This window comes from Oncorhynchus clarkii, chromosome 22 (assembly GCF_045791955.1).
Source record: "Oncorhynchus clarkii lewisi isolate Uvic-CL-2024 chromosome 22, UVic_Ocla_1.0, whole genome shotgun sequence".
Lineage (NCBI taxonomy): Eukaryota > Metazoa > Chordata > Actinopteri > Salmoniformes > Salmonidae > Oncorhynchus > Oncorhynchus clarkii.
In genome coordinates this window covers 10,170,304-10,183,184 of record NC_092168.1, presented here as the reverse complement: position 1 = coordinate 10,183,184, position 12,881 = coordinate 10,170,304, and the positions used below count along the sequence as shown (strand labels likewise).

General features: G+C 50.5%; 1 protein-coding gene across 8 annotated transcripts in view; it reads left to right on the top strand.

The window, feature by feature from the left end:
• The window catches only part of LOC139380328 (formin-like protein 2), a 94,404-nt gene that overhangs the window by 47,382 nt on the left and 34,141 nt on the right, over positions 1–12,881 (top strand). For all 8 annotated transcript variants that reach the window (XM_071122938.1, XM_071122934.1, XM_071122939.1 and 5 more), the window contains exons 4-5: positions 10,028–10,104; positions 12,266–12,349. In XM_071122938.1, the coding sequence (XP_070979039.1) occupies positions 10,028–10,104; positions 12,266–12,349 (161 nt within the window). The remainder of the gene's footprint in view (positions 1–10,027; positions 10,105–12,265; positions 12,350–12,881) is intronic.

Here is a 12,881-nt window from a genome sequence, read left to right as displayed (position 1 = left end):
GAATAGAAAGAGGGAACAGTGGATGGTGGATGAGAAGTGCTCGTATTGTAGGCAGACGTAAGACTATGAGGACGAGTGTACTGTGGGATGGGGCATGTTTCCTCTGCATCCCAAATGACACCCTTATTTCCTATACTGTTGACCAGGGCCTAGTCACAAGTAGTGCACCATATAGGGATTAGGGTGCCATTTGAAACACAGCCGTAGTGTGTGGGAGGAGGGCTCCCAGATGACGGAAGTGACTGGTCCAGGTTTACTCTGTCTGTCTGTGTCTCTCTCTCTCTCTGTCAGGGTATAAACACGTAGCACTGCGATGGCTGAAGGAAGGATTTATTACACACTGTGTGCATCCCAAATGGCACCCTATTCCCTATAGTGCCTTACTTATGGGTCCATGGGGAGACCCATAGGGCTCTGGTCAAAAGTAGTGCACTATATAGAGGTTAGGTTGCCATTTGGGATGTGGCCACTGACTCCAGGGCCTGCATACAGTAGGTTAGCCCTCGCTCCCTTTGTTTGTCTAGCAGCGCTGACCATAGTATGGTCGTCCTCTACCTTTATTGAAAACGTCTGTCACAATCGGACCGAGAGGCACCAGCTCTTTATTTAAACAGGTCTGCTCTCGGAGGAGGAAAGACATCCCTGGCCCCTCCCCTGACCCCCCCGTGTTTATTTTCACATCGAAGCGTCGGCCTGTATGGGCCGTTTAGCCCCTGCCCTGGTAGAGAAGAACTGTGAGATACTCGGCTTTATACCCTGTTCCTACGGGGGTTATCGTGTCCCTCGCCGAGGTCAGCAGCCTGCACCAGGGGAGAGGGGGGAAGTGAGAGAGAGAGTGGTAAGGGGGCGAGAGAGAGGGGGGAAATTGAGAGAGAGGGGGAAATAGAGAGAGAGAGAGAGAGTCAGGGGAAATGAAGCGAGAGACGGGGAAAGAGATGGGGAAAGAGAGAGAGAGAGAGAAGGGGAAAGAGAGAGAGCGAGACGGGGAAAGAGAGAGAGAGAGAGACAGGGAAAGAGAGAGAGCGAGACGGGGAAAGAGAGAGAGATGGGGAAAGAGAGAGAGACGGGGAAAGAGAGAGAGAGACGGGGAAAGAGAGAGAGAGACGGGGAAAGAGAGAGAGAGAGACGGGGAAAGAGAGAGAGAGAGAGAGACGGGGAACGAGAGAGAGAGAGAGAGACGGGGAAAGAGAGAGAGAGAGAGAGACGGAGAAAGAGAGAGAGAGAGACGGGGAAAGAGAGAGAGAGAGAGAGACGGGGAAAGAGAGAGAGAGAGACGGGGAAAGAGAGAGAGAGAGACGGGGAAAGAGAGAGAGAGAGACGGGGAAAGAGAGAGCGAGACGGGGAAAGAGAGAGAGAGAGAGACAGGGAAAGAGAGAGAGCGAGACGGGGAAAGAGAGAGAGATGGGGAAAGAGAGAGAGACGGGGAAAGAGAGAGAGAGACGGGGAAAGAGAGAGAGAGACGGGGAAAGAGAGAGAGAGAGACGGGGAAAGAGAGAGAGAGAGAGAGACGGGGAAAGAGAGAGAGAGAGAGAGACGGAAAGAGAGAGAGAGAGAGAGACGGGGAAAGAGAGAGAGAGAGACGGGGAAAGAGAGAGAGAGAGAGAGACGGGGAAAGAGAGAGAGAGAGACGGGGAAAGAGAGAGAGAGAGACGGGGAAAGAGAGAGACAGAGAGAGAGAGATACGGGGAAAGAGAGAGAGAGAGACGGGGAAAGAGAGAGACAGAGAGAGAGAGATACGGGGAAAGAGAGAGAGAGATACGGGGAAAAAGAGAGAGACGGGGAAAGAGAGAGAGAGAGACGGGGAAAGAGAGAGAGAGAGACGGGGAAAGAGAGAGAGAGAGACGGGGAAAGAGAGAGAGAGACGGGGAAAGAGAGAGAGAGACGGGGAAAGAGAGAGAGAGATACGGGGAAAGAGAGAGAGAGAGACGGGGAAAGAGAGAGAGAGAGACGGGGAAAGAGAGAGAGAGAGACGGGGAAAGAGAGAGAGAGACGGGGAAAGAGAGAGAGAGAGACGGGGAAAGAGAGAGAGAGAGACGGGGAAAGAGAGAGAGAGACGGAGAAAGAGAGACGGGGAAAGAGAGACGGGGAAAGAGAGAGAGAGACAGAGAAAGAGAGAGAGAGACGGGGAAAGAGAGAGAGACGGGGAAAGAGAGAGAGATGGGGAAAGAGAGAGAGAGACGGGGAAAGAGAGAGAGAGACGGGGAAAGAGAGAGAGAGGCGGGGAAAGAGAGAAAGAGAGAGACAGAGAAAGAGAGAGAGAGAGACAGAGAAAGAAAGAGAGAGAGAGACAGAGAAAGAAAGAGAGACAGAGAAAGAGAGAGAGAGACAGAGAAAGAGAGAGACAGAGAAAGAAAGAGAGAGAGAGAGAGAAAGAAAGAGAGAGAGAGACAGGGAAAGAGAGAGAGAGACGGGGAAAGAGAGAGAGAGATGGGGAAAGAGAGAGAGAGATGGGGAAAGAGAGAGAGAGACGGGGAAAGAGAGAGATAGGGAAAGAGAGAGAGACGGGGAAAGAGAGAGAGAGAGATGGGGAAAGAGGGAGAGACGGGGAAAGAGAGAGAGTTATGGTTTTTACATTCCTGCTCAGCCCCCTTTTCTTCAGACTCAAACAATTGCCACTTTGTGCCTCTGTGGAGAGCTGGAGCTGGAGGTCATTGCCTCCGCTTTACATATGCAGGCCCAGTGCATTCCGCTCAGCCAATAGACAGCCAAGGAGGAAGATTTCCATTCCAAAAAGTTTACAAGAATGTATCAGCCTTTGATTTGTTTCCAGAATGACCCCTCTGGAGCGGGCACAGCTCCACACTCTCTACCTATTTCTCTTGCTTTCCCCCTGTTTTCTCTGCTCTCTACTTTCTCTTTCCCTGCTCTATCGCTCTCTTCTCTTTCCCTCTGCTCTCTCCCCGCTCTCTCTTTTTACCCCTGCTCCCTTTCCCTGCTTTATTTCTCTCTCCCCGCTTTCTCTCCTCTGTTTCACCCTGCTCTCTGTCCTCTCTCTCTCCTCTATATCCTCCTACTCTCTGTCCTCTCCCTCTCCTCTATATCCTCCTACTCTGTCCTCTCTCTCTCCTCTATATCCTCCTACTCTCTGTCCTCTCTCTCTCTCCTCTATATCCCCCTACTCTCTGTCCTCTCTCTCTCCTCTATATCCTCCTACTCTCTGTCCTCTATATCCCCCTACTCTCTGTCCTCTCTCTCTCTCTCCTCTATATCCCCCTACTATGTGTCCTCTCTCGCTCCTCTATATCCTCCTACTCTCTGTCCTCTCTCTCTGTCCTCTATATCCCCAGACTCTCGGTCCTCTCTCTCTCCTCTATATCCCCCTACTCTCTGTCCTATCTCTGTCCTCTATATCCCCCTACTCTCTGTCCTCTCCTCTATATCCCCCTACTCTCTCTCTCCTCTATATCCCCCTACTCTCTGTCCTCTCTCTCTCCTCTATATCCCCCTACTCTCTCTCTCTTTCTCCCCCTACTCTCTGTCCTCTCTCCTCTATATCCCCAGACACTCTGTCCTCTCTCTCTCTCTCCTCTATATCCCCCTAGTCTCTGTCCTCTCTCTCTGTCCTCTATATCCCCCTACTCTCTGTCCTCTCTCTCTCTCTCCTCTATATCCTCCTACTCTCTGCCCTCTCTTTCTCCTCTATATCCCCATACTCTCTGTCCTTTCTCTCTCCACTATATCCCCTACTCTCTGTCCTCTCTATTGTCTCTCCTCTATATCACCCTACTCTTTGTCATCTGTCTCACTCTCTCTCCTCTATATCCTCATACTTTATGTCCTCTCTCTCTGTCCACTTTATCCCCCTACTCTCTGTCCTCTCTCTCTCTCCTCTATATCCCCTACTCTCTGTCCTCTCTCTCTCCTCTATATCCCCGTAGTCTCTGTCTCGCTCTCTCTCCTCTATATCCCCCTACTCTCTGTCCCCTCTCTCTCTCTCCTCAAAATCCCCCTACTCTCTGTCCTCTCTCTCTCTCCTCTATATCCCCCTACTCTCTGTTCTATCTTTCTCTCATCTATACCCCCCTTCTCTCTGTCCTCTCTCTCCTCTATATCCCCCTACTCTCTGTCCTCTCTCTCCTGTATACCCCCCTACTCTCTGTCCTCTCTCTCTCTCTCCTCTATATCCCCCTACTCTTGTCATCTCTGTCTCTCTCTCTCTCCTCTATATCCCCCTACTCTCTGTTCTATCTTTCTCTCATCTATACCCCCCTTCTCTCTGTCCTCTCTCTCCTCTATATCCCCCTACTTTCTGTCCTCTCTCTCCTGTATACCCCCCTACTCTCTGTCCTCTCTCTCTCTCTCCTCTATATCCCCTACTCTTGTCATCTCTGTCTCTCTCTCTCTCCTCTATATCCCCCTACTCTCTGTCCTCTCTCTCTCTCCTCTATATCCCCTACTCTCTGTCCTCTCTCTCTCTCCTCTATATCCCCCTACTCTGTCATCTGTCTCTCTCTCTCTCTCCTCTATATCCTCCTATTCTCTGTCCTCTCTCTCTCTCCTCTATATCCTTCTACTCTGTCCTCTTTCTCTCTCTCCTCTATATCCTCCTACTCTCTGTCCTCTCTCTCTCCTTTATATCCCCCTAGTCTCTGTCTTCTCTCTCTCTCGTCTATATCCCCCTACTCTCTGTCCTCTCTCTCTCTCTCCTCTATATCCCCCTACTCTGTCCTCTCTGTCTCTCTCTCTCTCCTCTATATCCTCCTACTCTCTGTCATCTATATCCCCCTACTCTCTGTCCTCTCTCTCTCTCTCTCCTCAAAATCCCCCTACTCTCTGTCCTCTCTCTCTCCTCCTCTATACCCCTATACTTTCTGTCCTCTCCGTCCTCTCTACTCTATATCCACCTACTCTCTGCCCTCTCTCCTCTACATCCCCCTACTCTCTGTCCTCTCTCCTCTATATCCCCCTACTCTCTGTCCTCTCTGTCCTCTCTCCTCTATATCCCCCTAGTCTCTGTCCTCTCTCTCTCTCTCCTCTATATCCCCCTACTCTCTGTCCTCTCTCCTCTATATCCCCCTAGTCTCTGTCGTCTCTCTCTCTCCTCAATATCCCCCTACTCTCTGTCCTCTCTCTCTCCTCCTCTATACCCCCCTACTCTCTGCCCTCTCTCCTCTATATCCCCCTACTCTCTGCCCTCTCTCCTCTATATCCCCCTACTCTCTGCCCTCTCTCCTCTATATCCCCCTACTATTTGTCCTCTCTCCTCTATATCCCCCTAGTCTCTGTCCTCTCTCTCTCCTCAAAATCCCCCTACTCTCTGTCCTCTCTCTCTCCTCCTCTATACCCCCCTACTCTCTGTCCTCTCTCCTCTATATCCCCCTACTCTCTGTCCTCTCTATCCTCTCTCCTCTATATCCCCCTACTCTCTGTCCTCTCTGTCCTCTCTCCTCTATATCCCCCTACTCTCTGCCCTCTGCCCTCTCTCCTCTATATCCCCCTACTCTCTGTCCTCTCTCCTCTATATCCCCCTAGTCTCTGTCCTCTCTCTCTCTCCTCTATATCCCCCTACTCTCTGTCCTCTCTCTCTCCTCTACATCCCCCTACTCTCTGTCCTCTCTCTCTCTCCTCTATATCCCCCTACTCTGTCTCTCTCTCTCTCTCCTCTATATCCTCCTATTCTCTGTCCTCTCTCTCTCTCCTCTATATCCTTCTACTCTGTCCTCTTTCTCTCTCTCCTCTATATCCTCCTACTCTCTGTCCTCTCTCTCTCCTTTATATCCCCCTAGTCTCTGTCTTCTCTCTCTCTCGTCTATATCCCCCTACTCTCTGTCCTCTCTCTCTCTCTCCTCTATATCCCCCTACTCTGTCCTCTCTGTCTCTCTCTCTCTCCTCTATATCCTCCTACTCTCTGTCATCTATATCCCCCTACTCTCTGTCCTCTCTCTCTCTCTCTCCTCAAAATCCCCCTACTCTCTGTCCTCTCTCTCTCCTCCTCTATACCCCTATACTTTCTGTCCTCTCCGTCCTCTCTACTCTATATCCACCTACTCTCTGCCCTCTCTCCTCTACATCCCCCTACTCTCTGTCCTCTCTCCTCTATATCCCCCTACTCTCTGTCCTCTCTGTCCTCTCTCCTCTATATCCCCCTAGTCTCTGTCCTCTCTCTCTCTCTCCTCTATATCCCCCTACTCTCTGTCCTCTCTCCTCTATATCCCCCTAGTCTCTGTCCTCTCTCTCTCTCCTCAAAATCCCCCTACTCTCTGTCCTCTCTCTCTCCTCCTCTATACCCCCCTACTCTCTGCCCTCTCTCCTCTATATCCCCCTACTCTCTGCCCTCTCTCCTCTATATCCCCCTACTCTCTGCCCTCTCTCCTCTATATCCCCCTACTATTTGTCCTCTCTCCTCTATATCCCCCTAGTCTCTGTCCTCTCTCTCTCCTCAAAATCCCCCTACTCTCTGTCCTCTCTCTCTCCTCCTCTATACCCCCCTACTCTCTGTCCTCTCTCCTCTATATCCCCCTACTCTCTGTCCTCTCTATCCTCTCTCCTCTATATCCCCCTACTCTCTGTCCTCTCTGTCCTCTCTCCTCTATATCCCCCTACTCTCTGCCCTCTGCCCTCTCTCCTCTATATCCCCCTACTCTCTGTCCTCTCTCCTCTATATCCCCCTAGTCTCTGTCCTCTCTCTCTCTCCTCTATATCCCCCTACTCTCTGTCCTCTCTCTCTCCTCTACATCCCCCTACTCTCTGTCCTCTCTCTCTCTCCTCTATATCCCCCTACTCTGTCTCTCTCTCTCTCTCCTCTATATCCTCCTATTCTCTGTCCTCTCTCTCTCTCCTCTATATCCTTCTACTCTGTCCTCTTTCTCTCTCTCCTCTATATCCTCCTACTCTCTGTCCTCTCTCTCTCCTTTATATCCCCCTAGTCTCTGTCTTCTCTCTCTCTCGTCTATATCCCCCTACTCTCTGTCCTCTCTCTCTCTCTCCTCTATATCCCCCTACTCTGTCCTCTCTGTCTCTCTCTCTCTCCTCTATATCCTCCTACTCTCTGTCATCTATATCCCCCTACTCTCTGTCCTCTCTCTCTCTCTCTCCTCAAAATCCCCCTACTCTCTGTCCTCTCTCTCTCCTCCTCTATACCCCTATACTTTCTGTCCTCTCCGTCCTCTCTACTCTATATCCACCTACTCTCTGCCCTCTCTCCTCTACATCCCCCTACTCTCTGTCCTCTCTCCTCTATATCCCCCTACTCTCTGTCCTCTCTGTCCTCTCTCCTCTATATCCCCCTAGTCTCTGTCCTCTCTCTCTCTCTCCTCTATATCCCCCTACTCTCTGTCCTCTCTCCTCTATATCCCCCTAGTCTCTGTCCTCTCTCTCTCTCCTCAAAATCCCCCTACTCTCTGTCCTCTCTCTCTCCTCCTCTATACCCCCCTACTCTCTGCCCTCTCTCCTCTATATCCCCCTACTCTCTGCCCTCTCTCCTCTATATCCCCCTACTCTCTGCCCTCTCTCCTCTATATCCCCCTACTATTTGTCCTCTCTCCTCTATATCCCCCTAGTCTCTGTCCTCTCTCTCTCCTCAAAATCCCCCTACTCTCTGTCCTCTCTCTCTCCTCCTCTATACCCCCCTACTCTCTGTCCTCTCTCCTCTATATCCCCCTACTCTCTGTCCTCTCTATCCTCTCTCCTCTATATCCCCCTACTCTCTGTCCTCTCTGTCCTCTCTCCTCTATATCCCCCTACTCTCTGCCCTCTGCCCTCTCTCCTCTATATCCCCCTACTCTCTGTCCTCTCTCCTCTATATCCCCCTAGTCTCTGTCCTCTCTCTCTCTCCTCTATATCCCCCTACTCTCTGTCCTCTCTCTCTCCTCTACATCCCCCTACTCTCTGTCCTCTCTCTCTCTCCTCTATATCCCCCTACTCTGTCATCTCTGTCTCTCTCTCTCTCCTCTATATCCTCCTACTCTCTGTCCTCTCTCTCTCCTCTATATCCCCCTACTCTCTGTCCTCTCTCTCTATCTCCTCAAAATCCCCCTACTCTCTGTCCTCTCTCTCTCCTCCTCTATATCCCCCTACTCGCTGTCCTCTCTCTCTCTCCTCTATATCCCCCTACTCTATGTCCTCTCTCTCTGTCCTCTATATCCCCCTACTCTCTGTCCTCTCTCTCCTCTCTCTTCTATATCCCCCTACTCTGTCCTCTCTCTCCTCTCTCCTCTATATCCCCCTACTCTCTGACGTCTCTCTCTCCTCTATATCCCATAGTCTCTGTCCTCTGTCTCTCCTCTATACCCCCCTACTCTCTGTCCTCTCTTCTCTATACCCCCCTACTCTCTGTCCTCTCTCCTCTATATCCCCCTACTCTCTGTCCTCTCTCCTCTATATCCCCCTACTCTCTGTCCTCTCTCCTCTATATCCCCCTACTCTCTGTCCTCTCTGTCCTCTCTCCTCTATATCCCCCTAGTCTCTGTCCTCTCTCTCTCTCCTCTTTATCTCCCTACTCTCTGTCCTCTCTCTCTCTCCTCTATATCCCCCTACTCTTGTAATCTCTGTCTCTCTCTCTCTCCTCTATATCCTCCTACTCTCTGTCCTCTCTCTCTGTCCTCTATATCCCCTTTCTCTCTCTCCTCTATATCCCCCTACTCTCTGTCCTCTCTCTCCTCTCTCCTCTATATTCCCATACTCTCTGTCCTCTCTCTCTCTCCTCTATATCCCCTACTCTCTGTCCTCTCTCTCCTTTCTCCTCTATACCCCCCTACTCTCTGTCCTCTCTCTCTCTCCTCTATATCCCCCTACTCTCTGTCCTCGCTCTCCTCTCTCCTCTATATCCCCATACTCTCTGTCCTCTCTATCCTCTTTCCTCTGCTCTCTCTGGATCTGCGCTGGTAGAACAGCTGGTAGTACTTAGTGAAGAGTGGGGTGTGTATGTGTGTACGTGACTGTGTATGTGTGTGGGCGGGGGGTGTCAAGGAGTCTGCGCAGTAGCCTTAGCACTTGCTCTGATTTCCACACAATGGGTCTCCTCCCTAATACAATTACACTCTGTTTCTCATCTCCACATGGGCCAAACACACACACCACCTCCACCCAGCCCAGTACTACGAGCCCAGAGAAGCCCTGGCAATGGGAACGTCCCTGTACTGCTCTCTCTCGCTCTCTGTGTTTATCACTTGAGTCTAGCTCTGTTTGTTTCCTCCCTGATAGACACAGGGTGCATCCCAAACGGCGCTCTATTCCCTACACTATGCACTATGGGCACAGCATGGAATGGGAAGGCAAGGCCACAGCCAAACTGGGTGGATATGGATACTGGGAGCCTCCTCCTCGGTCTATGTCATTGGTGATGCAATGATTTCACTCTCTGTCATCATTGAGATTGCTTCCTCTGAACTAGTAGTGAGCAACATTGGTTCTTCTGGCCGTTGATTATGAATGCCTGCTAGCGAGCCCCGTCGCTCACGCTTGTGCCTTTTCTATTCCTCCTCCTCCTCACAGTTGTGGCGCAACAGGCCGCAGGGCTTTTGTTTGGAGAGAGAGAGAGGGAGAGAGAGGGGGAGAGAGAGCGAGAGAGAGGGAGAGAGTATATTCACATGCAGGTCAGGTCATACACTTCAGTCCCCTGAGCGTTTTCTCCCGGCGGTAAAACCACGGTAACAGCACACAGGACAAGAATGGATCTACGGTCGGTGTGTGCAAAGGGCACGGCAGCTCAAATACAAGCCAGGACCAATTTAATGAGTTGAATATATCCGCGTCCCAAATGGCACCTTATTGCCTATATAGTGCCTACTTTTGACCAGGGCCCATTAAAAAAAACAAGTGTACTACATAGGGAATAGAGTGCCATTTGGAATGCGCAGAAGATTCTATTGTCCCATAAAGAGGAACTCTTTTCTGGAGAACCAGGGAATGTATTGGAAGTTCCCAGATTTGTGCAGCCCTATTCAAGACAAGGAAACACACACATTCTCTTCAGGACATTTCCCTTTCGGGAATGGCAGCGGTGGTGTCTGTTGTCTGATTTAGGATTTATAACCCGCCCGACCAGAGGGATGAAACGTTAATAATAATTCCCTTTCTTTGCCCCCAGAAATTCCGACGGAGAGTGCAGGAGTCCACCCAAGTCCTGAGAGAACTGGAAATTTCGTTAAGGACAAATCACATAGGGTGGGTGGCAATTGATATGTGTGTGTGGATGTGAAAGTGTTGTCTGCGTCCCAAATGGCACTCTATTCCCTGAGGGCCTGTTGAAATGGTGTGCGCTATAAAGGGAATGCCATTTGGGAAGCATGCCAGGTCAGCTGTGGTCCCAGGGAGTAATGAAGCCGGGGTGCATGCTGGGAGCTATAGTCAGGATGAGGCAAGATAAGGGACAGCAGGATGCAGCGGGGCTGATGGGACGGGGCAAGGTCACCGGTGACACGGTAGGCAACACTGGCAGACAGTTGTGAGGGACAGGAAGACACGGGCCTGTGTCCCAAAGGGCACCCTATTCCATACCTGGGTCCTGGTCAAAAGTAGGGCACTACATAGAGAAAAGGGTGACATTTGGGACTCTGTTGCAGAAAGGGGACCAGACAGCCACAGTTCTGTACCATCAACACACAGACTCCAGCTAGTCAGGCACTATAACACAACAACGGTTACAGGATCTCAGGGTCCCAACAACACCAACTCACTCACTCACTCACTCACTCACTCACTCACTCACTCACTCACATACACACTGAACCACAAAGCCGAGTCACGTTGGAGGAAGTCTGTCTCCCAAAACAAAGCCAGGAGGGGGGGCATTGTTTACGTGGATTATCTCGTGCCTTGTTTTAGTGACCTTATGTCGCTAAGCTAGATTACATTAATAATCGACCTAATCTAGATGAGATAATGAAGCATTATCTTTTCCCAGAGAGAGACTGAGGGAGTGGGAGGGAGGGCGGCGGTTATAAAGAAGGGGGGGGCAGAAACCAGAAGAAATCAGTGTGATGACCAGTAGGCTACATAACAATCAGTCCTTTTCAGAGAAGACACGTCTTGCGTCTACTGATAGTGGAGATAGAGTTTTTCTCAGTAAGCACTGAGTACAACACAGCCTTTCAATTGTTTTCACCTCGTTCAATTGTTGACAAGTTACATTGTCATATTCTGAATCAAACTGTTGCTGTTGTGGTCACGACTCGTGACTACCGTGCGTGCCTGTTTAAAGTCAGGTCACACCCCTCCACACCTTCGACGCATCCCAAATGGCACCCTATTCCCTTTACAGTACATTACTATTAATGGGGGCCCCATGCCCTTTAAAGGATCCCTTTTTTATTAGCAACACAAGTCAGAATGCAGCCACGCCATAGTCAGACTGAGGGGCCCAGTTCATTAGGGCGCAGTTCCGCTTAAAGCCCTCCGTGTTTCAATCCGTTTTTCGTCCCTTCAGTGCCTAATGAATGGGACCCTGCTCTCAGACGAGCACGTCCCTTGTTAGTGATCGTCACAGTACTTCTAAAGGCCTGGCTGTGTGTCACGCTCGGTGCAATCACCGCGCAATCACAGCCCGTTAAAGTAATTGGCCCCGTAAATAGACACGATGCTGGTGGAGTCGCTAATAAAGAAAGAGTGTTAGAAAGAGTGTGAGTGAGTGAGTCCTTTGCTCATAAATGAGAGAGAGAGAGAGAGAGAGAGAGAGAGAGAGAGAGAGAGAGAGAGAGAGAGAGAGAGAGAGAGAGAGAGAGAGAGAGAGAGAGAGAGAGAGAGAGAGAGAGACTGTCTTTAGTCAAACATGCTGTATTGTCTCTCAAAAAGACGGCTCTGTTTTCCGTCGCTGTCGAGTGCAGATGAAAGCTCCACAGCATGCTGAATAGGTGGCCCACTTTTACACTGGTGGCGGTTAGAAAGGTAGAAATGGTCTTTTGATCATTGTCAAGGCCTTCCCTGGCAGAGAGGAGAAGAGAGGGGAGCTGCCTATGTGTCTTTATATATGTGTGCGTGTTGCCGTATTCCACGGTACCACCAAGGCTTTGAAGTCCCCCAACCGGCTCATCGCTATTCCTCCCAGTGACTGATGGGAAGAGAGTGAGAGAAATGTGGGGGAAATCTAAAATCTCTCTCTTTCTCCCCCCCCTCCTCCTCCCAGGACTTATTTCAAGCTTTTTATTCTAGCTAGATCACGTGTCAGACCCTTAGCACTTGACGTGTATCTCAACGATAATATGGCTGAATCCCAGACAGTTCTGCGTGTGTGATGTTTGTCGTGTGTCTCACACTGTGGGCCCACGTACTGTTTGTGTGAGCCGAGTGTTGTTCTTGGACTAACACCGGCTGTTATTTCTCCTTCTAGGTGGGTGAGAGAATTCCTCAACGACGAAAACAAAGGCCTGGATGTGTTGGTGGAGTATCTTTCTTTTGCGCAGTACGCTGTCACGTAAGTCCCCCTTCGCTCTGTTCACCCTATAGATGGACCTCGTCTCGCGCAGGCCCAGACAATGAGCACAATGGCCCTTTTCTGCCTAATCAGTGATGCATTTCCTCGACCAATGCTGCTACTGCTGCCTCGTTCTCAGAAACACCCGAGTCACTGGTCGAATGTGGTGACCGAACGGCTCCCGGGACCACTGGCTGCATCCCATTCACTACATAGCGCACCTCTTTTGACCAGAGCCCTATGGGACACCCTATGGGCCCCGGTCAAAAAGTAGTGCACTACGTAGGGGAATAGTGGTGACATTTGGGACGCAGCGATTTTGCTCTGTTTGGCTTGTAGATTCAGTTACATTTGAAATGTACGTTCGGACCCTATGTTACTAGTCTGTCCAACGAGTATCAAATGGTTACCCCATCAATGAGTGTTGACCTTGATTCGCTTGGTACAAGTTAGCCCCCTGCCTTACCATTAGAAAATAGTCTATTTGGGAATTATTGCCCTGCTGAAATCTGAAATAAGAGCATCTCCATAA